Raw genomic sequence first — 25,880 nt, 5'->3', positions numbered from 1 at the left:
TAACTTTCGATTTCTGTGGAATTATAAAAGTGATGCACCACCTCCAGAAAGTTACACACTGTAGCTTTAAGTCAGAGACGAAACTCATTTTCACTGAGCCACATGAGCAAAATGGCCGCCGTCATGAGCCAGATGTGACAGTGCGGCCGGATAAAAGTCACTGAACAGAACCAAATGTTGCGTAAAATAAATATAACTACTGTGTAACTTTGTCAAATAACTGTTTCTGTATTTATTATTTATCCAAGTTGCAAATTGTCATATTTTTAAAGTGTGTCGGGGCTCGCTGCTCACAGACCTTCAGCTCTGCCTCAAAAACAGCCTTTTACAGCTTTTAATTATTGGACAACTTGTTTTTCTTGAGGAGTAACTTGTGAATAATTAGCTCTGTGTTTGTCCCGTCTCATAACACAAAAACACAGACTTGTTTTCACCTTCACCTTTTCTTGAAACTGATGACAATTTTCCTCTTCCTGAACATTTTGGGTCATTATTTGTAAATATTTCTCAGTTCCACTTGTTGTAAAATCAGAGACTTATTTTAAAATGACACTTATACCTTTTAATTTAGCTTCTCACGGGCCACATAAAACGACGTGGCGGGCGACATTTGGCCCCTGGGCCTTGAGTTTGTCGTTAAATCTGAATTATTTTTAAGTAACTATGTGTTTATTATAAGCAAAGTGTTGATGGTTTATTAAGACTAATCATGTGGAGTTAATATGTTTTTCTGTTTTTCTGTTTTTCGTCGCAGGTTTGATCGACTACAACTTCCACTGTTTCAAAAGGGCCATTCAGGAAGTGTTTGACGTGCGCCTCAAAGTTCAACAGAACCGAAAGCTGCTCAGCCAAAGGAGGTGGAGCAAACTGACTTCAATGAGCAACGGAGCAGCGAGCAACCCCCACTGACCCCCCACTGACCAGAACTGACCCCCACTGACCCCCCCACTGACCCCCACTGACCCCCCACTGACCAGAACTGACCCCCACTGACCCCTGTGACCCCCCACTGACCCCCTCTGACCAGAACTGACCCCCCACTGACCCCCTGTGACCCCCACTGACCCCCTCTGACCCCCCACTGACCAGAACTGACCCCCCACTGACCCCCACTGACCAGAACTGACCCCCCACTGACCCAAACTGACCCCCTCTGACCCCCCACTGACCAGAACTGACCCCCCACTGACCCAAACTGACCCCCTCTGACCCCCCACTAACCCCCTGTGACCCCCACTGACCCCCTCTGACCCAAACTGACCCCCTCTGACCCCCCACTAACCCCCTGTGACCCCCTCTGACCCAAACTGACCGCACAGATAAGGACCCCGCTCTGATCCTGATTTAAAGGGAAGTGTCTTTTTCTTCTTTTGTCTCGTTTCTGGACTGAGGATTTTTTTTCTGTTTCATTTCGTCCAAAGAGAAGCATCGATTTTTTTTAACCACAAACTCTGCATTTATAAATAGAATCAGTAAAGATGTGATTATTACAAACTCAACCTGACACTTTTAACCACAGTGTTTCATATGATTCTGTTCTCACTTTAGAAACTGAACGAGGATCAAGAACTTAAACCTCCAGCTTTGATTTTTGCTTTACTTTAAAATCTGTGTCTCAACAAATGTGTCTGTGTCATGATCCGCCAAACTCACAGGAATTATTATTATTATTATTATTATTATTATTATTATTATTATTATTATTATTATTATTGTGATTATTATTGTGATTATTATTATTATTATTATTATTTTATTTATTATTATTATTATTCCTATTATTATTATTATTTTAATTATTATTATTATTTTTATTTTAAAGTCAGCAGTAGTAGCTCAGTTGGTGGATTGTTTTGTCAGTTTGAATCCCACTTTTGATGTTAAAACAGAGAAACATCAGTCTGAGCCCCTGACCCACAGGTTGGCGGTGCCTTTGTGTCCTTGGGCAAGACACTTAACCCCCGGCGAACTCCTAAACTCCGCCCACAACCGCGTTTCGCACACAGTCAGTCGTCCAGGTCTGATCCAGAGTAAAAACAAAATAGTTGCTTCTTCTGTTTCTGGTCAAACTCTGCGCCTCCAGAAAGGTAGTTCTGTGTGATGTCACCAACTACTGGAGACTGCAGAGGCCACTGAAGGAAGCACAAACTTATATTTAGGCTTTTTTGACCAGAAAGCTGCAAATTAACTTAATTTGCCCTAAAGTTGACAAAAACTAGGAGCAGTAGATAATGTTTTAAAACACCGTGTGCAGTTTAGCTCTGACAAATGTGCATTTAGTTTCACTTTTAAACAGCCAATCAGAACCAATTTCACTGAAGATTAAAACAGCCAGTGCAAACAAACAAGTAAAGACGTTATGGACGAGTTTAAAGACGTAATTTTTAATTTTAATGGTTTAGATTTATGCAAAGTTGATGATTACTCCAGTGAAAAAAGTGAGTTTCATCACATCACAAACAGATATTCTAATTTATTTTATTTATTTTAGTTTTCTCGTATTGGCTTTATAAGACTAGAGAGTGCAGAGAGTGGAGAGACATTCATAAAACACCCAAAGCCCCGCGCTCACACCGTCCACACGTCTGCTTAAAGTCGACTCGTTTACGTGAGCGATTTGTTTCACATAGAGAAGGATCCATCTGCGTGAAGAACGACGGCAGCCATTTTGGAACGAGACGAGTCCTTTATGACGACGTATGTGCGGCCGAGGATATAACGCATCAAGCATCTGTTATTGTCGTTGAGTGTATGGGACGTACGGGAGCGGCGCGGTCTCTTTATACGGACGAACAGATGCCCAGGACTCCGGCGACGCCTTAAAGTAAAACACACGTTACCGCGGGAATGAAGCACTGATTTACACTTATTTTATACAGTTAGACGTGTTATGTCTGTGTACTGTACATTTCACTGAAAACTGCTGGCTCAAGCTGAAATGTGGCTGAGTATAGCTTTATTTGTCAGTTTAAAGGTGCACTGTGCAACTTTTTCACAGTTTCACAGCATTAAACTTAACAATGCTGCACTTACTGATTCTCTACAGCTGCTCGTCTCCAGGGAAGTGTGAGAATGTGCCACAGTACAACATTAAACTTACATATTTTACCTGTTCTTATTGCTCTGAAATACCTTTGTGGCGTCTCCAGGGAGATAGATACGTGTAAAGCCGTAAAGTGCACTGTGTAACTTTTTCAAATGAGGGTCCGCCACCTGCTTGTCCCCATGGAAATGTTGTTGCATTTATTTACTCTCCACAGATCTGACGTGTGTCTTGGCCCGGTGCAGACACATGAGCTGAACAGACTGTTTATATAAATGGATAAACTTCCTCCGCCGCTGTGTTCCAAACAGGAAGTGATCACGGGCGCACTTCCTGTGTTCCAAACAGGAAGTGATCACGGGCGCACTTCCTGCTCCATCAACTTTGGCTCCAGGTGTCCTCTCTGTGTCTCTGCTGCTTCAGACTCATTCTGGTCTTAAATGTTCGTATTAACCCTCTACATGATCCTGGGGTTAATTTTTATGAGTTATTTTGAGTTTATTTTTTTATTATTTAGTTGTGTTTTTGTTTTGTTTTTTGTTTTTTTTTTTTGGGGGGGGGGGTGAGTAATTTTGAGGGTTTTTATTTTATTTTATTTATTTTTTTTTTTTTTTTTTTTTTTTTTTTTGCTATTTTAATTTTTTGTTGTTGTTTATTTTCTTTATTTTTTTGTTTTTTTGCATTGTATTTTTTTGGTTATTTTGAGTTTTATTTCTCGTTTTTGGTGTTAAATGTTCATATTAACCCTCTACATGATCCTGGGGTTCATTTTTATGAGTTATTTTGAGTTTATTTTTAAATTTAAAAAAAAAATTTTTTGTTTGTTTTTTGTTTTTGGGTTTTTTTGTTTGTTTTTTTTTTTTGTAATTTTGAGGGTTTTTATTTTATTTATCTATTATTATTATTTTGAGGCTTGGGGTAATTTCTTTTTTTTTTTTGTTATTTAAAAAAAACAAATTTTGTTTATTTTCTTTATTTTTTAGTTTTTTTGTGTTGTATTTTTTTGGTTATTTTGAGTTTTATTTCTGTTTTTTGGTCTTAAATGTTCGTATTAACCCTCTACATGATCCTGGGGTTTTTATTTCACTTTTGTGTCTGTAAATCAAGTGCAATCGTAAAGAAGAAGTTTATCTGCTCAGATGAATGTCGTTACAAACAGCAGCACACGTTACGTTTCAAGGGAGTTTTTCCAGTACTTATAGCCTGAGAAAGGTACTGCATTTTCTGGAGTATAAGTTGCACTTTTTTTTCTTTTCACAGTTTGTCCGGGGGTGTGACTTAATAATTTCACATCTTTGTTACGGTCACACTGACAACTGCCTTTTTTTCTTCATTATTATGCATGTTTTTATACTCCAGAGCGACTTATAGTGTGAAAATACAGAACCATCTATAGAAGGATTTAACTCATTTTACAAACTGTACAAGGTCATGAATGGATATACTTTTAACTGAAGGTGAAACACGTGCTGCAGTCACTGAAAAGACGTTTTACACGACCTCTGTTCAACCTGAAGATGAAGAGCTGAGTCCTTTTAACCGAAGCTGCAGGTTTCAACATAAACATCAGCGTAAACATCTGAAAATAAAACAAAAATCACACTTTCATCTAGATTTGAACATTAATAACAGACAAATCAGGCGTCTTCTTTCCCCGAGGTCGCTCCTGTTAGCGTTAGCAACAAGTTTGATTGACAGTGTTGCTAAGGGGCGTTACCTTCAACAGCCTCGCTCCTGATTGGCTCTCCGGTTGCTATGATACTCGCCGCTGTAACTGCTCTGTTCACTTTTTTACACAGTCTGTCGCCGTGTTACGAAGCAAATCCCGCGTTGCAATAACATCTCCATGGCAACAACGAGGCAAACCGAGTTCCACAGTGCACCTTTACTTCATTTGTTAATAAAGTGTTTATGTTATTAAACTTGTTACGCAACTTTACTTTTCTTCGCGAACAAACTCAGCTCTGACTCAGCCGTTTGAAACTTTAAATGTTTATTAGTTTATTAGTTTATCGACGGGTAACGTTCACACTGTAAACCTGCACATCCCAGTCGACAGAAAGGCCGTCTGAGAACACTTACAATTTAGATTATTGATTTTCAAGTTTTAATTACACAAAATGGCGAGTCATAAGGTGCAACAGCTCACACAGAGTCGAGCGAACGCCATAACAGAGAAATAAAAGTGAGAGAGAGAGGAGATATTTCTTCTTAAATGCACTAATCTTGATTTTTACAATGTGTTTGAGCAAAATGTGTCTTGCCCCAGAGCAGATTTACTGTATAAACAGATCTGGAGGTCCAAATCAGTCTGCTGTGTGACGTCTGCTATGGAATTATTATGGATAATCAGGAAGTGCACTGTTAGCATGCTCACTGGTGTTTGCTTTACTGTGACGGCAAAACTCTGGTCTGTGATACTTGTGAAAAGTGTTTATAAACTCGTCAGGGTGAATAAAGAGTAGGTTTGGAATAACTTTGGACTAGGGCTGGGACGATAATATCAATAATCACGATAAAAAATTAATCGTTTGTGGCATTTTTTTAATAATCGTGATCGTCGCACACGTTTATACTCTTCTTTACAGCACCAGACAGACTCATGTTTCAGTTTCATACAGTGTTTAGATGTTAGTTCTGGTGTTTGTCCACAAGGGGGCGCTCTGTCGTAGCAGTGACACTTGTTTCTTCTGTGGCTCGTGGGCAGTGGATCCTGATCCCAGTGACTCCACACATTTATATCCTCCACTGAAGAAGGTGAAGTCTGATGTGTGGAATTATGGATTTGAAAAACAAGAGCAACAAGATGAGCCACCGATCTGCAGAGTCTGAAGGAGAAAAGATACGGCTCAGAGGGGAAACGCGAGCGACAAACGCCAGCGACAAACGCGAGCGACTGATACAAACTCACACGCACATTTACGACACAAACATCTGCATCGTTTGACAAAGTTGAGCCAAAAATCTCCATCTTAAGAAACACACCATGAGAAATAAACTATTGAATGTAGTTTGTGTTTGGATTTGTGTGAATCTGTGTTTGTGTCGACTTTGCTATCGCTAGGTTAGCACCGTTTGCTAACAGCGGCGCAGGGTTTTACAACAATTATGACTTAATCTGAACCTATAACCTCCATATTTGACATTAAACTGCCTCGGTTTAATAATTATCGTGATATTATCGTTGATCGTGATTATTTTGGTCACGATAATCATGAGTCTAAACTTTAATATCGTCCCATTTCTACTTTGGACCTTTGCAAACACTTTGAAATGAGCTAAAATGAACAAATTGTCATGTTTTGTCATGTTTTTTCAAGAGTAAACTCAGATACGGCGCCTTTGTGTTAAAATGTTCTGTTTTGTGTCCATATGATCGTCTCTGTTTAACACGTCTTCTCTTCTGCTCTGTGTGTGTTTGTGTGCGTTTGTGTGCGTTTGTGTGCGTTCGTTTGCTGTGGTGTGATCAAAGAATTACAAATGGTCTCTGGTTTATTTATGTATTTGTTAACAGCACATTTGAAATAAACAGATTTGCTGAGACTGTGGATGCTGCTGATCAGTGGGATTGTCTCGAGTCTCAGCGGGGCTCAGATCTGGCGGGAGCTTTCAGACGGTTATTCACATACAATTGTAGAATTAAATTTCCCCCGCCGGATCTGAATGTGTCATTACTCCGTCTGACTCGCAGCAGCTGGCCGCTCGCTGCAGCTTTTGTTATAGCTCGTGTCCAGCTGTGCGTCGTGTCGTCGGCGTGTGCCATATGTGGGTTTGTGTTTGTGTCGTCTTTGTCTCGACTGAAGGATCTGCCCTGTGTTTGAATCAAAAAGACGCATCACCAGGACCACAATTATCTCTTATTTATTTATCATTTCATTTGCAAACAACACATTTTCCTGTCGTATTGTGTAAAAAAAAAAAAAACACCAACCCTGAACTTTACATCTCCAAGTCTTTTTTTAATTGTTGAGCCTGAGCAAAGACAAAGTTTTACTCAAGTTCAGTAAATAATTTGCAGTAAAAGTTACATTTGGTCGTCTATTTTATGTGATATTGGACCTTTAAAGTGACAGTAACTTAGATTCTTATGAGTTTTAAGTCGTGTTCTAAAGGGGTTGTCAAAAACAGAGCTGGAGTTGTGTTTTGTTTCATTTACACACGTTTGAGTCACATTTTATTATTAGTCTGTTACATCTACAAAGCACAAAACGCTCTGTTCCACCTTGTGATGTCATCAGGTGAACTCCTCCTTTTACCTTTAGTTCAGTCGAGATAAATGGCAACTCCAGGACTGAAATGATCCAAATGATTCTAGAAAAAAATGAAGGTGTGTGGAGTTTAAAAACAGAGTGGAGCACTTCCTGATGACATCACAAGGTGGAACAGAGTGTTTTGAGTCGAGAGCTCAGCCTAAATCTGCAGGTTTGAGTTAAATGTGTGAGAATGAAACAAAACACAGATCAGAAAACAGCATGATCTTTAAAGCTGCACTTTGTACCTTTTCTGTCGCCCGTCTCCATGGAGATGTTTTTGTTTTATCTGGAATGTTCCACAGTGTGACATTAAACTTATTCTGCATTTATCCATTACACATGTTCTTATTGTTACTGTACAAAAGTGTCCGTTCTTAATATGAGCGAGTTCAAGGTCGACAAACTGAACCTGAAACTCGTCTCCATGGAGACAGGTAAGTTTAATGCCACACAGACGAGCATAAAAGACAAAGTGATAGTATCCATAGAGACGAGCAGGTGGTTCACAAGGGACCCAGGAAACACTTTTTTAAACATTTTTCTTTTGTCCTTTTCAAAAATTCAAATAATTGTCTTTTTCCTGTTTTAACTTTGTTCTGTTGACGTCTGAGGAAAAGGTTAAATTCATTAAAAATTCTTTACATTTACAGACTTTTTTGTATTTAAGTTCATTGGGTCAGTGTAGAGTTCACTTTACGTTTGGGTCGGTCCAGATACTTCAGCTGTGGATCACACTGGACACTGTCTTAGATCTGCCTGCAGGAGGCGCTAACGACACTGAAACTGAAACAGCTTTGTCTCCAGTTTCAGCTTTAATGGCCCTATTCAACCTTTAATGGCCTTACTATTGTTCTCTCTTGTGTCCTTTGTTTGCTTTGGGTCTGAGGGTGGGGTTATAGATGGAGGACAGGTGGTGTTTAAGGCCCCAGTCCTGTTTAAAGGATAATAATAATAATAATAATAATAATAATAATAATGATAATAATAATAATAATAATAATAATAATGATAATAATAATAATAATAATAATGATAATAATAATAATAATAATAATGATAATAATAATAATAATGATAATAATAATAATAATAATAATGATAATAATAATAATAATAATAATAATAATAATGATAATAATAATAATAATAATAATAATAATAATAATGCCTTACACTTGTTCTGCTCTTCACAGTCGTGTCAAAGCCTCTACACTAGACTCATTATTCATTCATTTCACTTGGTGATGGTCAGATACTACTGTAGCCACAGCTGCCCTGGGGCAGACTGACAGAAGCGAGGCTGCCAATCTGCGCCATTGGCCCCTCCCACCACCTCCATCATTCACACACACACCACTTTCATACTAGGCAATGTGGGTGAAGTGTCTTGCCTAAGGACACAACGACAGAACTTGGTCCGAGCGGGACTCGATCCTCCGACCTTCGGGTTGGGACCAACACTCAACCACTGAGCCACATTGTGTTTCTTGAACAGACTGCTCCTCTTTAACTGCACAATAATTATGATTAAACTAATAAAATAAATGACGTTTTATTTTGTTAAAGTGGAGTGAGGTTTGTCCCTGGAGCTCATCATCATCATCATCATCATCATCATCATCATCATCATCAGATGAACGTCTCAGATGAACGAGGACGTTTCTTTTTCCGAGGACCACGGCTTCATGTCTCATTTTCTTTTCCTCTTTTCACTCACGGGAGCAAAACTGGAGCTGGAGTCTCTGTCCTCACCTCAGACCTGTGTGTGTGATCAGACCAAATGTCCACGTCCTCCTCGTCTCTGTTATTGTGTATGTGACAGTTTTACATGTGACCTCCTGGAAAACGCTTCACGCGGCGTTTACAGACACATCCATTTCACGGTAAATCCCAGAGGCAGGACCCTGAACGCACCGCCATGATTATATTTCATAAAAGGTGATGTTCAGTCCTTCAGGCCACGGGGTTTTCAGAGCAGCATCGATCCACAGACGCACACGCCGCGTTTTACGGTCAGTTTAAAGTTTCAGATGTTTCAGTCGTGAAATGTGTTTGATTATTTGATCATCGTCTCACGGACAGAGACGGAAGAGTCCGACTTTAATTATTTAATTCTGATTAAAGTTTCATTTTGGTTTGTAAATGAAAAAGTGTCAGGTTCAAGCTCAGTGAGCAAATGGGTCAAGTAGAAGTAGAAGTAGTAGTAGTTTTAACAGTAGTTGTAGTAGCAGTATTAGTAGTAGTAGTAGTAGTAGTTTTAACAGTTGTAGTAGAAGTCCCATGTTCTTGTGCCCAGGCTGAAGTGTGAGAGACGCTCGTGTCTCGTGTCTCGTGTCTCGTCCGTGTCCCTGGGGCGTCTCTCTGATAGAAGTTTGTCCCTCACATTTGGTCATGACCTGAAATGAGTTTTCACCACAGGAGGCGTCTGCTCCTCTCAGGTACATGAGGAGGTACAGGGGGAGGTACACGAGGAGGTACAGGGGGAGGTACAGGGGGAGGTACAGGGGGAGGTACAGGGGGAGGTACAGGGGGAGGTACACGAGGAGGTACAGGGGGAGGTACAGGGGGAGGTACAGGGGGACAGGGACACACACAGAGACAGACACGCAAACAAACACAGGGTCATACACAGGGACACACAGGCAGGGACATGGGGACACACACAGAGACGTACACTGGGACACACACTGGGACATACACACTGACGCACACAGAGACACACACACACACACAGACACACCCCGACACACAAACACACACACACACAGAGGGACTGGGCAGTCGTCCATGTCTCTCCACACGAGGGAACAACATGATCCAGACAAACTTTTGTAATTCTGCCTCATTTGTCGTTTCGGTGGATAAAACCTGAGCTCGACACTTATCACAGTCTCACATGAGCCGAGCGACAAACAAGAAGAAGAAAAGTACGAAAAAACAAGAAGAAACTCAATTTACACAAAAAGACGACATTTTAAAGGGCAAATATTATGTTTTTTTTGTATCCATGTTCTAATGTCGTTTCCTCGTCACACACAGACCTGGAGTTGTGTTTTGTTTCTGCAGATTTAGGCTGAGTTCTTCTCTCAAACTGAAAACACTCTGTTCCACCTTGTGATGTCATCATGTGGTGATACAGGAAGTGCTCCACTGTGTTTTTAAACTCCACACACCTTCATTTATAGAATCATTTGTTTCATTTCAGTCCTGGAGTTGTCTCTTATCTCGACTGAACTAAAGATAAAAGGAGGAGTTAACGTGAAAACTACCACTTGATGACATCACAAGGTGGAACGTCGCATTTTGATCTTTGTAGATGTGACAGACTAATAATAAAGTGACTCAAACGTGTGAATGAAACAAAACACAACTCCAGCTCAATTGTGCATAATGTAGGAGCTTTTAACATTAATTTCACAAAATAAAGATGATGTCGTTTATTTGTATTAGTTTAATCGTAGCTGTTGTTAATTTAGACTTAAATTTAACAGTTATAGAATTACATCTGTAAACGTCACCGACCCGTTTCTCAAAAATATATAAAGTAAAAGGCTGAATATGATGAACTATGTTTTAATAAAATCTGGATTTGTCGTATCCTCCCGTCGTTAAACTTCATTCACAGATTTGACGACTTTTGGCAGGTGGTCGTTCTGTTTTTGTACTGACAATAGTTTGCTAATTTCTTTATATTCAAGGTCAATCTTTTTACGTTTTGTGGTCGCCGTGGCAACGTCTCTGTGCGTTGGAATCATTCATGTGAGGACGATAACGTGCGGCGTGGAATAAAGACGATTTTGTGCTTTGGCCTCGGACTGATTTTAGCAACAGTCCAGACTCTAAATGGACATAGCTAACATGCTAGCATAGCCTGTATATATAAATGGACATAGCTAACATGCTAGCATAGACTGTTGCTAGCATAGACTGTATATATAAATGGACATAGCTAACATGCTAGCATAGACTGTTGCTAGCATAGACTGTATATATAAATGCACATAGCTAACATGCTAGCATAGACTGTTGCTAGCATAGACTGTATATATAAATGGACATAGCTAACAGGCTAGCATAGACTGTATATATAAATGGACATAGCTAACATGCTAGCATAGACTGTTGCTAGCATAGACTGTATATATAAATGGACATAGCTAACATGCTAGCATAGACTGTATATATAAATGGACATAGCTAACATGCTAGCATAGACTGTATATATAAATGGACATAGCTAACATGCTAGCATAGACTGTATATATAAATGGACATAGCTAACATGCTAGCATAGACTGTATATATAAATGGACATAGCTAACATGCTAGCATAGACTGTTGCTAGCATAGACTGTATATATAAATGGACATAGCTAACATGCTAGCATAGACTGTTGCTAGCATAGACTGTATATATAAATGGACATAGCTAACATGCTAGCATAGACTGTTGCTAGCATAGACTGTATATATAAATGGACATAGCTAACAGGCTAGCATAGACTGTATATATAAATGGACATAGCTAACATGCTAGCATAGACTGTTGCTAGCATAGACTGTATATATAAATGGACATAGCTAACATGCTAGCATAGACTGTATATATAAATGGACATAGCTAACATGCTAGCATAGACTGTATATATAAATGGACATAGCTAACATGCTAGCATAGACTGTTGCTAGCATAGACTGTATATATAAATGGACATAGCTAACATGCTAGCATAGACTGTTGCTAGCATAGACTGTATATATAAATGGACATAGCTAACAGGCTAGCATAGACTGTATATATAAATGGACATAGCTAACATGCTAGCATAGACTGTTGCTAGCATAGACTGTATATATAAATGGACATAGCTAACATGCTAGCATAGACTGTATATATAAATGGACATAGCTAACATGCTAGCATAGACTGTATATATAAATGGACATAGCTAACATGCTAGCATAGACTGTATATATAAATGGACATAGCTAACATGCTAGCATAGACTGTATATATAAATGGACATAGCTAACATGCTAGCATAGACTGTTGCTAGCATAGACTGTATATATAAATGGACATAGCTAACATGCTAGCATAGACTGTATATATAAATGGACATAGCTAACATGCTAGCATAGACTGTATATATAAATGGACATAGCTAACATGCTAGCATAGACTGTATATATAAATGGACATAGCTAACATGCTAGCATAGACTGTATATATAAATGGACATAGCTAACATGCTAGCATAGACTGTTGCTAGCATAGACTGTATATATAAATGGACATAGCTAACATGCTAGCATAGACTGTTGCTAGCATAGACTGTATATATAAATGGACATAGCTAACATGCTAGCATAGACTGTTGCTAGCATAGACTGTATATATAAATGGACATAGCTAACAGGCTAGCATAGACTGTATATATAAATGGACATAGCTAACATGCTAGCATAGACTGTTGCTAGCATAGACTGTATATATAAATGGACATAGCTAACAGGCTAGCATAGACTGTATATATAAATGGACATAGCTAACATGCTAGCATAGACTGTTGCTAGCATAGACTGTATATATAAATGGACATAGCTAACATGCTAGCATAGACTGTATATATAAATGGACATAGCTAACATGCTAGCATAGACTGTATATATAAATGGACATAGCTAACATGCTAGCATAGACTGTATATATAAATGGACATAGCTAACATGCTAGCATAGACTGTTGCTAGCATAGACTGTATATATAAATGGACATAGCTAACATGCTAGCATAGACTGTATATATAAATGGACATAGCTAACATGCTAGCATAGACTGTATATATAAATGGCCATAGCTAACATGCTAGCATAGACTGTATATATAAATGGACATAGCTAACATGCTAGCATAGACTGTTGCTAGCATAGACTGTATATATAAATGGACATAGCTAACATGCTAGCATAGACTGTTGCTAGCATAGACTGTATATATAAATGGACATAGCTAACATGCTAGCATAGACTGTATATATAAATGGACATAGCTAACATGCTAGCATAGACTGTATATATAAATGGACATAGCTAACATGCTAGCATAGACTGTTGCTAGCATAGACTATATATAAATGGACATAGCTAACATGCTAGCATAGACTGTTGCTAGCATAGACTGTATATATAAATGGACATAGCTAACATGCTAGCATAGACTGTATATATAAATGGACATAGCTAACATGCTAGCATAGACTGTATATATAAATGGACATAGCTAACATGCTAGCATAGACTGTTGCTAGCATAGACTATATATAAATGGACATAGCTAACATGCTAGCATAGACTGTTGCTAGCATAGACTGTATATATAAATGGACATAGCTAACATGCTAGCATAGACTGTATATATAAATGGACATAGCTAACATGCTAGCATAGACTGTATATATAAATGGACATAGCTAACATGCTAGCATAGACTGTTGCTAGCATAGACTATATATAAATGGACATAGCTAACATGCTAGCATAGACTGTTGCTAGCATAGACTGTATATATAAATGGACATAGCTAACATGCTAGCATAGACTGTATATATAAATGGACATAGCTAACATGCTAGCATAGACTGTATATATAAATGGACATAGCTAACATGCTAGCATAGACTGTTGCTAGCATAGACTATATATAAATGGACATAGCTAACATGCTAGCATAGACTGTTGCTAGCATAGACTGTATATATAAATGGACATAGCTAACATGCTAGCATAGACTGTATATATAAATGGACATAGCTAACATGCTAGCATAGACTGTATATATAAATGGACATAGCTAACATGCTAGCATAGACTGTTGCTAGCATAGACTATATATAAATGGACATAGCTAACATGCTAGCCGCCGCATTCCAAACAAATAAGATAATCAAGATAATTATCTCGTTCCCTCAAGATAATTAATTATCACGAGGGAACAAGATATTATTAGATTTTTTAAGTAAAATATCTTGTGCGCTCATGAATATATAGAAATGATTATGTTCCCTCAAGATAATTATGTCTTTCTGTCTCATCCCACAAAATATCTCGTTCCTTCAAGATAATATATTTTTTAGTTTGTAAATCTTATTTTACTTTAGACACTAGGACGATGTAAATGAACAGAAGGACAAAACATGAGAGTAAAGTGAAGCTTCTGTCCATCGTTTGTCACATTATGTTGAGCCTGAACACGATCGTCTCACTGGAGATAACGGAATATAACATGAGCACAGAGGATATCGATATATAGATGTATAAATATGTCGATATATAGATATATTTATGTCGATATATAAATATAAACATAACGACTTACCTCATCCCCTGAAGGACAAATCCAGGTGTCGGTAACAAACTCGATCAAACCCAGACTCCTGTGGTTAACGACGCTGTGGTTTTCAAAGTGAGTGGAGGAGCCAGAGGGGCCCCGCAATCACTGGACCCCAGGAGCAGAGCCTCAGGGCAGGGAGCCACTAGGGGCCGTAGGGGTAAGCCTGGACTTTTCTTATTTCTAACAACATTTAGAGCACAAAACCAAACAATTCACTCTGCTTCTCCTGCGGACACTTCACTTTACTGTATGTTTTTATTTAGCACAGTTCAATATTAGCTTTGTATTTCTAGCCTAACAGTTTAAAAGTGCTGTACGTGTCTTAAAAATGTGAAAAACTGAATTATTTTAACTGTTTAAACAGTTTGCAGTGGTTCAAAGTTCTTCCTCACTTACCTCATGCATTCTGAGCGTCCTAATTACTCACCCTGATGAGTTTATAAGCACGTTTCACTTTCACTGACCAGAGTGGAGCAGCTAGCAACAACTAGCATGCTAACACACACTGGATACAGCTGATAAAAACTCTAAATAGATGAGAGCACATGGACTTATTCTGGCCTCGAGTTCTGTTTATGCAACAAATCTGCACCGGGACCAGACAAACTCAAACACACAAACACACAAACACACACACACACACACACACCCCAACACACACACACACACACACACACGGGGCAAAACTCAGATTCAGAGTCGAACCTGGATCTGAAAACAAAACCCCGAGGCCCAGAACTCAGCCCCGTGTTTCTACAGAGACTTTACTCTGACTCTGTTTGTGTTTCTCTCTTTACTCCAGTTCATATCACATCATCACATCATCACATCATCACATCATCACATCATCACATCATCACATCATCACATTTGTACAGCTGCACATCAGGGCTGATCATTTCATACTGAGCCAGAAACAAACAGATATGGATTTGTCAAGTAGTAGAAGTACTAGTAGTTGTATTTTGAAGTAGTAGTAGTCGTATTTTGAAGTAGTAGTCGTCGTATTTTTTTTTGTTGATGATAAAGTGTCATCTCTTGTTTTGTTGCGTTGATAAAATGTGATACAGAAGATAAAGATAAAGTTTCTCTTTCCATGGAGGTTGTTTTTGTTGTTATTTGTGACACTTGTTGTTGTTGTTGAGGACACTACACACACACACACACATATACACACATATATATACACACACACATGTAACTTTTGAATAAAAGATTCACTTGTTTAATTTTTCAAATGGATTTATTTATTATTTATTTTATAAATGTAAAACCTAATAAAGTGTAACAATCGTCTGATGTGTCCAGCCCTGACGTCCATCCAGGTGTGTCGTTATCACACACAAATACACACACTACGGTGGCCTGGTGGGGACACACTGACACACAAAAAATGACTTTATTTATTTTAGTTTCACTCAGTATTTCAGAGTTTTTCATTAATTCTGACAATATAAACTGAAACAAAGCGTCAGTCTAATGACACTTTCTGCCATAAATTTGATCTTTTCAAACCACACGACACAAACACAACAACAAAACACACAACACAACAACAAGACACACACAACACAACAACAAGACACACACACACACACACACACACACACACACCCGACGGCTCTTTATAAAATACAAACTTTAAACTCGTCTCTGTCAGGATCTGTTTATCTCTGTGTCTCATATTAGATACAAAAATGTTAAATTGGTTTGAAATTTCACAAACGTATTTTTCATTTCCATTTTCAGACCAATTTTACATTTGATTGGGCGAGAGGAAGCGGCGCGGCTGACATCACTGTGACCCATAATGCACTGCTCAGCGTCTGATCCAGAGGCTTTTTCTGTTTGTTCTCACGAAAACACGAATCAAATCTACGTTTACCCCTGGGCCCTGATTTACCCACGAATTTACTGTTATTATGATTATGAGACGCACAGGCCGACGACTCAGAGGTGAGACAGAGACAGGAAAGAGAGTGAGACAGAGACAGAGACAGAGGAATGAGAGTGAGACAGAGACAGAGACAGAGGAATGAGAGTGAGACAGAGACAGAGGAATGAGAGTGAGACAGAGACAGAGGAATGAGAGTGAGACAGAGACGGAGCGAGAGGAATGAGAGTGAGACAGAGACGGAGACAGAGGAATGAGAGTGAGACAGACAGAGACAGAGGAATGAGAGTGAGACAGAGACAGAGGAATGAGAGTGAGACAGAGACTGAGACAGAGGAATGAGAGTGAGACAGAGACGGAGCGAGGGGAATGAGAGTGAGACAGAGACAGAGGAATGAGAGTGAGACAGAGACAGAGGAATGAGAGTGAGACAGAGACGGAGCGAGGGGAATGAGAGTGAGAGAGAGACGGAGCGAGAGGAATGAGAGTGAGACAGAGACGGAGCGAGAGGAATGAGAGTGAGACAGAGACTGAGACAGAGGAATGAGAGTGAGACAGAGACAGAGGAATGAGAGTGAGACAGAGACAGAGGAATGAGAGTGAGACAGAGACGGAGACAGAGACTGAAGCTCCGGCCTGAAGCTGAGGAGGAGCTTCATTTGGGGAGTTTCAGGCGTCCAGCAGCTCCCTCGACTCCTCAGGTGTTTGTGACGTTGGCGCCGCACGATGTCGTTATAAAGCAGTGCATCATGGGACAGACGCCAGAACTGAAACACACGACGATAAGAGAAAGTCGTTTGTTGCCATTAGTTTCAGTCAGTTTTAAAAGAAAAAGTTCTGTAATTTTTATAGCAAAAGACGTAGTTTAAATCTGTAAACTGGACAGACGACTGTAGGACTGAAGTCGAGCTCAGACAAACGTCTTCACTTCAACGACACATTTCAACTTTGTGTTTTGTTCAGACCTGGACGACTGAGGGACACACACTTTGTCATTTTGATTCTATAAAGTCTTTCCCCAGAGACATTGTCCTTCCAGAGCGTCCTGTGCTTGGGCCTCCTCTCAGTGGAACACCTCCTCACCTCCTCACCTCCTCACCTCCTCCAGTGTGACCGAGCTCCTCGCCCAGTCGCTCTGCAGAGGAAACTCAACTGTATTTTTGTGGGTCATTCCCTGGAGATCATGACGACAGGTGAGGACAGACTGAGGTAAAACCAGAGCTTTGTCTTTGGACTCAGCTCCTTCTTCATCACAACAGACGACACAGAGACGACATCACATCCACCTCAGTCTCTCGCTCCATCCTCCCTCAGTCGATACAAGACGCTGAGACACTTGACCTGCTCCACCTGAGACTCCACCTCCTGTAATTTTATATGTTCACTTTTGATTTTAAAGTGAGTATTTTAAAATGACCAAAACTCTCCTTTTATCAACGAAAACCTTTGAAACAGATCGTCTGCATCAAATAATAAACTGAGTCGTGTCAGACTTTCTCTGATCGTTTTTATGAAAAGGTAAAGTTCCATAATATTAAAGTCGTTAAACACATTTTTTTCATGTATGAGCAACAGATTTTGCCCCAATAAAGTTTTATTTTATGCAGCTGTTTGGTTATAATTAGACCACTGTGAGCACAGGAAGTGCACTGTTAGCACGCTAGCTAACACGCTACGGAAAACTTTGCTGTGGCCTCTGAAAGTTTAAACTCGTCACAGTGAATAATCATCGAGCTGCATCAGAGATGACTTAAACTCAACACTTTAAAAATGACTTCTGCTTTTCACATTTTGAAAACAATAAAAAACTTTTCACCCTCAAAGAGCAGCGGGCGACTCACGGTCTCCTGCCCCTCGCGCCCTCGTGCAGCTCCAGTCTCCTTGTGCCCTCGCGCCCTCGCGCCCTCGCGCCCTCGTGCCCTCGTGCCCTCGTGCCCTCGTGCCCTCATGCAGCTCCAGTCTCCTTGCGCCCTCATGCCCTCATGCCCTCGCGCCCTCGTGCCCTCGTGCCCTCGCGCCCTCGTGCCCTCGCGCCCTCGTGCCCTCGCTCCCTCGTGCCCTCGTGCCCTCGTGCCCTCGTGCCCTCATGCAGCTCCAGTCTCCTTGCGCCCTCATGCCCTCATGCCCTCGCGCCCTCGTGCCCTCGTGCCCTCGCGCCCTCGTGCCCTCGTGCCCTCGTGCAGCTCCAGTCTTGTGGCTCTGATGGACCTGAGGTGATGAGAGGAAAGAGACTGAAGCTCACGCAGAGGCTGAAACATTTGGCGAGTTTCATCCAGGGAGTAATGAGAAAGCAGCTCCCTCGACTCCTCAGGTGTTTGTGATGTTGGCGCCGCACGCCGTCGTTATAAAGCAGTGCATCATGGGACAGACGACAGAAACACACAGAGGATCATATCAGACGTGGCGTTTGTTGTTTGTTGTTTGTTGGAGTTTTGTCGGTTCTGACTTTGATAAATGATGAGAACTTTTCACCGTCACGTCGCGTTTTGTTTTGTGACTGAAAACTTGATGTAGAATTTTATTTGTTTAAGTTATAAAGTTTTTAAGATTTTAAAAACACGCAGATATTTGAGTGCGTTGAGTCTTTTGTTCGCTGTTGGTCCTGAAGCTTTAACTTGGACTCGCTTTGACCTTTGACCTCTCACAGCCGCTAATCCCTCATCCTCTTACTGCGTTTACTGCGTTTTCCCGTCGCCCCCTTGTGGTTATAACGGAGCGTGATCCTTTAAATGACTTGACTCCAGATGGCGCCGCTAATTAACAACAAAACGACCTTGACCTTTAACTGACCTTTTATAAGACGCAACTAGACAGAGGAACCACAGCCCTCCAGTTTGACTCATCCTCTTTCTGTGGCGTAGTGGTTAGTGCTTTAGCATCACAGCCAGAAGCTTCCCGGTTCAACACCGAGACCAAACGGAGCTTGAAGTTTGAACAATATAAAACACATTTTCCACAAAAAACCAGAGCCACGGTCAAAAACAAAAATAAAATCATAATTTCAAAGTTGGATATTTGAACTTTTTGAGCTCACGTTGCACTTTTATTTACTTTACGCGTTAAAAAACAGAATGTACGTTTGCATCCGATCGATAGTTCATTAGAAAGTACAGAAGCAGCGGTGGAGTTTGTGATAAAGTCTGAGCCAAAACGTAACGACGCCGAGACGATTACAAACAGAACACTTTATCAGGGACACTTCAGTCGAGATGTGAGACAAACGACGCAGATCTGTGCCGACTTAAGCAGCTGTGTCCACTTTAGCCTCATGGGACCGAGAAAGTGTTAGCATGCTAGTTGTTTTTAGCATTTCCCTGATGACAGATCTGTGCGGTGAGTCATGAGGATGTGACGATTGTGAGGAAAACTGTCCTGAAGAACTGGAACTGCAGGTGGCGCTGTCGTCCTGACTCCAGATGTAACAAAACAGAACCAAGACCAGTTTAAATGAGCAACAGGACACGCCCCAGCGACATCATGTGACCAATGTGAGGAAGAGCGAGATGAGGAGAACAAATAAACTCATCTTGGTCTGGTTTAATCCTGGTTTAGTCCTGGTTTAGTCCTGGTTTAGTCCTGGTTTAGTCCTGGTTTAGTCCTGGTTCAGTCCTGATTTAGTCCTGGTTTAGTCCTGGTTTAGTTCTGATTTAGTCCTGGTTTAGTCCTGGTTTAGTCCTGATTTAGTCCTGGTTTAGTCCTGGTTTAGTCCTGGTTTAGTCCTGGTTTAGTCCTGGTTCAGTCCTGATTTAGTCCTGGTTTAGTCCTGGTTTAGTTCTGGTTTAGTCCCTGTGTGTCTGTGTTTTATACTTTCTGTCCTGTGACTTTTTAGTATTGATTCCTGCTCAAATGAGTATCTAGTTTCGATACTACTTTCCGTGCACAAACTGCTCGTTCTCGGTCGCCTCGTCGTTGTATTTTCGTTGTATTTTCGTTGTATTTTCGTTGTATTTTCGTTGTATTTTCGTTGTCCTCTTCCTCGTTCTCGGGGGCACACTTCTCTCGTCGTTTGACACTGTTGATGTTTAAATAATAAAACAAAAGCAGATTCAGAGTTTGGGCCTGAGACGACACGGCCCCAAAACGCCAAAAAAACACCTCATATTTTCATCACTCTGTGCGGCGTCAGCTGTCAGTCCTGTACTCGCCACGCTCCAGCTATGAACGTGGAAAAGTACACGCAGAGGTCACACAGAGGTCACGCAGAGGTCACGCAGAGGTCACGCAGAGGTCACGCAGAGGTCAAACTAAGAGTAAAAACAAAGCGTGGAGAATCTGCTCCAGTCGTTGAGTATTTCCTCCCTTTTCGTATCTTCAGTGGAGTTTTCTGTCACGAGTCTGTTGTGTAACTTATTATAAAAACACATAAAGGACTAATTAGACTTTGATTATCCTCGTTTTCCCGCCGAGCTCCGGGCGCCGTGACCTCGCTCTGGAAACGCGGAAATGGAAAAGTCGACAGGCAGTAAATCGGTCATTGTTTATCTGCTGGAAATACATAAATAAAAATAAAAATATGGTTTTGTAGATATTTACTCAAGATGAACTTAAATCAGTCGACTGTTTGTCATGAGCGAAGCCTCCAACCGAGTCAGATCTGTGGAGAGGCGACCCTCACAGGAAGAATGTAAGTAAAGTGAAACTTGAAATGTGATTGAATGACTTTTTTCTTCATTATTTTGCATTTTCTGGCTGGTGCGACTTATACAGAAAATAACATTCTGTTTAAATAAAGATCCAAATGTTTTTATTGTCATGGAATCAGAATCAGTATCAAGTATCGAGTCGATTCCTTAATATATTATAAGTTTTTGTATCGTATCAATAGTTTGTCCTGCACAGGGGGTGGAGCCTGTTTCATGAGGGGACGCCAGAAATGTTACATAGTGCACCTTTAAGTGAGAATATTTTTTAAATGTGTTAATTGGAGTAAAATAAAAAATAACAAAAAAAACAATAATAATAATAAAAACAATAATGATAATAATAATAATAATAAATAAATAAAAATAATAATAATAAAAACAACAATAATAATAATAATAATAATAATAATAAAAACAACAACAACAATAATAATAATAATAATAATAATAATAATAAAAACAACAACAACAACAACAATAATAATAATAATAATAATAATAATAATAATAATAATAATAATAATAATAATAATAATAATAATAATAATAATAATAAAATACAAATATTCGTCCAATGTAACTTTATGTGGCATTTATTAAATTAAATGTGTTTTAACTTTTGAAAAAAAAAAAAAAAAAAAACTTGCATTCTTACTATCACAGTCGTCTCTCCACAGATCTGACCTGTAACTGGCTGGAGGCTTTACCCTGTTGTCTCCATGGAGACACTCATAAAAGTATAAATATGAATGATTTCACATAATAAGTTTAGAGAATTCCATAAACCATGAGCTGTGACGTTTTTAATCCTCTGAGACGTGGATTGTTGGGCCTGTGCTGCCCCTAGTGGTGTGGAGTGAACGTTAAACAGATGCACCACCGTCGTCTCCACCTGCATCAGAGAAATAGACAAATAATTATCAAAGGTTTAGACGAGCCACAAACTGTACTTAAGTAAGAGTACTGTTACTTCAAAATAATATTACTCAAGTAGAAGTACACAGTAGTGGTCTAAAACACGTGTATTTGGGGAAAGTACTACTTCAACTGAAAGAGCGACGGTTTGGACGTAACATCTGGTTTATAATTTGAAGTAATTTGACGAACAAAACTTTAAAAATGAGACAAACTAAATCAAACCTGAAACACAAACATTTAAATCATCTCATATTATCGACTTAAAGCTCACGTCACTTTAGACTCAGAGGGAAGAGGAAGTACTGCGAGTAAATACTGTTACTTCAATAAAAGTCGGAGTAAAAGTACTGCAGGAAAAGTTCTCTGAAAAGTATAATCCCCCCCACCTGTTTATTAAGCTGCATTTCTGTCAAACTTTAACGTCACAGTCAAAACGACAATAATCAGAGTAAATAAATGTTCATGGAGGTAAACGTGACGCGGGTTTTGCTCCAGATGCCCTTCCTCCACCTGTTCTCTTGTTTTTCCGTCGTGATTTAAATGTTTGTTTCAGAGATAAAGAGTCGAGCTTCACACTGTGGAACTGAACCTGAGACCGTCCCGTCGTGAGGTGAGGTACTTAACCACTGTGACACCGGGCGTCCTACAGGAGGTTAAAAGGATGTGACGTAAAAACTGAGAGAGAGAGAGAGAGAGAGAGAGAGAGAGAGAGAGAGAGAGAGAGAGAGAGGGAGAGCAGATCTGTGACAAATGAGTCAAATTATAAATATTTATAAATTGATTCTGTTAAATTAATTTTTTACATGATTCTTTTAATTTGTTGCTCATAATATTATGTCATTCTCTCTCTCTCTGTCCCTCCCCCTCTCCAGCCCCCTCCTCTCCCTCTCTCTCCCCCTCTCTTCTATCTTCTTCCCTCCCTCTGTCCTCTCTCTCCCTTCCTCCCTCTCTCCCCCCTCTCTTCATCCTCTCTCCCCCCTCTGTCTTCCTCTCTCCCTTTCTCCTCTTTCTCTCCCTCTCTCTCCCCCTTTCCACATCCTTCCTGCCTCTCCCCCCTCTCTCTCATCTCCTTCCTCCCTCTCTTCATTATCTCCCTCCCTTCCTCCCTCTCCCCCCTCTCTCTCTCCTCTCTCTCCCCCCTCCCCCTCCATCTCTCCTGTCTCTCCTCCTCCTCCCTCTCTCTCAGGTCAGCTGCCTCTCTTCTCCTCCTCTGTCTCCCTCCCTCTCTTCATCCTGTCTCCCCTCGTCTCCCTCTCTGTCCCTCCCTCCTCTCAGGTCAGCTGCCTCTCTCTCCCTCTGTCTCCTCCCCCTTGTCTCCTCCCTCTGTCCCTCCCCCCTCCTCTCTCCTCTCTCGTTGTCGTGTGTTGTGTAACGTGTGCGTGTTGTGTGTATGTGTTGTGTGTTGCGTGTGTGTGTTGTGTGTTGTGTGTTTGTGTGTTGTGTGTTGTGTGTTGTGTGTTTGTGTGTTGTGTGTTGTGTGTTGTATGTTGTGTGTTGTGTGTTGTGTGTTGTGTAACGTGTGTGTGTTGTATGTTGTGTGTTGTGTGTTGTGTGTTGTGTGTGTTGCGTGTTGTGTGTTGCGTGTGTGTGTTGTGTGTTGTGTGTTTGTGTTGTGTGTTGTGTGTTGTGTGTTTGTGTCTGCTCTACATTGTCGTTACATAAGACAGTTTGATGTTGCTCTAATCCCGCGTGTGCCGTAGTCTGGGATTTTCCCGTCAATGTGCCCGGCGTTAAGCTGCGGCGCAGAGAGGGGTCAAAGTGTCCCACGAGTCCCACGAGTCCCACGAGACACCACTTCAGGGACGTGGTCTTGTCCTCGTGTCCTCTGAGGGACTGAGCCGTTTCTTCTCCGGTTTCATGATTGTGTTTGTTTTGTGGAGCGGACGTTCTCAAAGGGTTAAATCGTTGTCGTAGAACAGCGTCTGGTCACATGGGATCCCCGCTCAGCTCGACTTCAGCCTGTGGGACGTTCTCGCTCGTCAAACTAGAATCTGTTTATTTAATTGTGTTTTTCTTGCTCAAACTACAGTGACAAAAACATATATTCTTACAGTACGGCTTGCCTCTCCACAGATCTGACCTGTAACTTGGCCGGTTCGTCCTCATTTGTTTATAAAACTCGTGTCATTTCATCCCACGCGAAAGAAAATACTTCACTTTTCAAGTATCAACAGATTCAAACCAGGTCTGACAAAATAATAATATCATAACATAAAATAATAATATCATAACTGCTAACGACGCTACTGGTCAGACAGTATTTAAAGCAGCATTATGTAACTTTCCTGATGCGTCTGCACAGAGACGTTTGATTTAATCTGATCCATTTCTCCTTCACTTAATGTCATGAGCCGCCTCTCCACAGATCAGACCCATAACTTGGCCTGATGGTGCCACCCACGAGCGCCCGGGGTTTGTGCCGAAACAACATCTCCAGCTCCTGCTTCATTTTAAAGTGTAAATATACTGAATGTCTCCACCGCTCTTCACCTCCATGTCCTGTTTATTTCTGTAAAACTTAAAGTTCACCGTGTTACTCTGTTTTTTTTTTATCTGTTTTAATGTCGTTTCCTCTTCACAAACAGACCTGGAGTTGTGTTTTTTTTTTCATTCAAATAACCAAACCCTGCAGATTTATAACAGAAAACACTCTGTTCCACCTTGTGATGTCATCGTGTGGTGATACAGGAAGTGCTCCGCTGTGTTTTTAAACTCCACACACCTTCATTTATAGAATCATTTGGATCATTTCAGCTTTTGGAATTGAACTAAAATCTCAACTGAACTAAAGACTTATCCATGGAAACAAGCAGGTGAAACCACAGGCCACATTACAAGTCAGATCTGTGGGGAGGCGAGCCCAAACGCAGTGAGAATGTTTCTGTTTTTCGCTGTAATTTGACTCATTAACATCACCTGTAATGAAATAAACGCAACATGGACGAGCTGAATATACAAACACAAACAGATCATGACGTCTCCATGGAAACAAGCGAAGGATTAACCACCAGAAAAGTTACATAATGCACATTTAAGTTGTTCTTATTGTTATTGGACAAAACCAGATTCATTCACTTAAAAAAAAAGAAAATTCAAGGTCCAATAATTGAACATTTAAACAAAAAAAACCTCAAAACTTCACGGCTCAAATGAAGACGAGGGTTTTCACGTTTAAAGTCACGTTGTTGGTCTTTTTTTGCAGTGTGCGGCGGCGGAGAGACCAGAGCCGCTCAGCAGTTTGTGATGTTATTAATACCTCGTACACGTGCGCGGGATTAACCCCGGTTTTATGTCATCGTCCGACGTCTAAAAATAGTCTCCATTAACTCCAGGACTATTATCATTTCAGCTGAGACGAGCTAAAACGAGCGCGGCGTCACACCAGGAGAAACGCATCAGTGTAATTTCACCGTTTGTGCGTCGGGCGGCGTCTCCTGACTCACGCTTCAACGGTTTGTGTTTCTTTTAGTGTCTTTATGTCTTAAAACTGCGCCGCCTCATTTTTTTACCGTGTGGAACGAGAAACAGCACAATTTAAACAGTTTACAGTCGTTCAAACTTATTCCTCACTGAGCCTAATTTTTCACAGATGAGTCTATAACAACAACTAGCATGCTACTGTGCACGTCCTGACTGTCAGACAATAAGATCCTTTTTGACCTCATGAGCTGCTTATGTAACACATCAGGACTGAGGTGAGACAAAGGCTGATCAAATGAGAAAAAATGTGATAAAA

The 25,880-nt window shown here is 40.4% G+C and overlaps 1 protein-coding gene across 1 annotated transcript in view; it reads left to right on the top strand.

Moving 5' to 3' along the window:
• The window catches only part of rragd (ras-related GTP binding D), a 91,531-nt gene extending 90,622 nt beyond the window's left edge, over positions 1-909 (top strand). The window contains exon 7 of the mRNA XM_033988206.2: positions 755-909. Coding sequence (XP_033844097.1) covers positions 755-909 — 155 coding nt within the window. The remainder of the gene's footprint in view (positions 1-754) is intronic.
• The last annotated feature ends 24,971 nt before the right edge of the window (positions 910-25,880 follow it).

This window comes from Periophthalmus magnuspinnatus, chromosome 22, assembly GCF_009829125.3.
Source record: "Periophthalmus magnuspinnatus isolate fPerMag1 chromosome 22, fPerMag1.2.pri, whole genome shotgun sequence".
NCBI classification, from domain to species: domain Eukaryota; kingdom Metazoa; phylum Chordata; class Actinopteri; order Gobiiformes; family Gobiidae; genus Periophthalmus; species Periophthalmus magnuspinnatus.
Note: the sequence above shows the minus strand (reverse complement) of the source record. Positions and strands in the feature narration are given on the sequence as shown.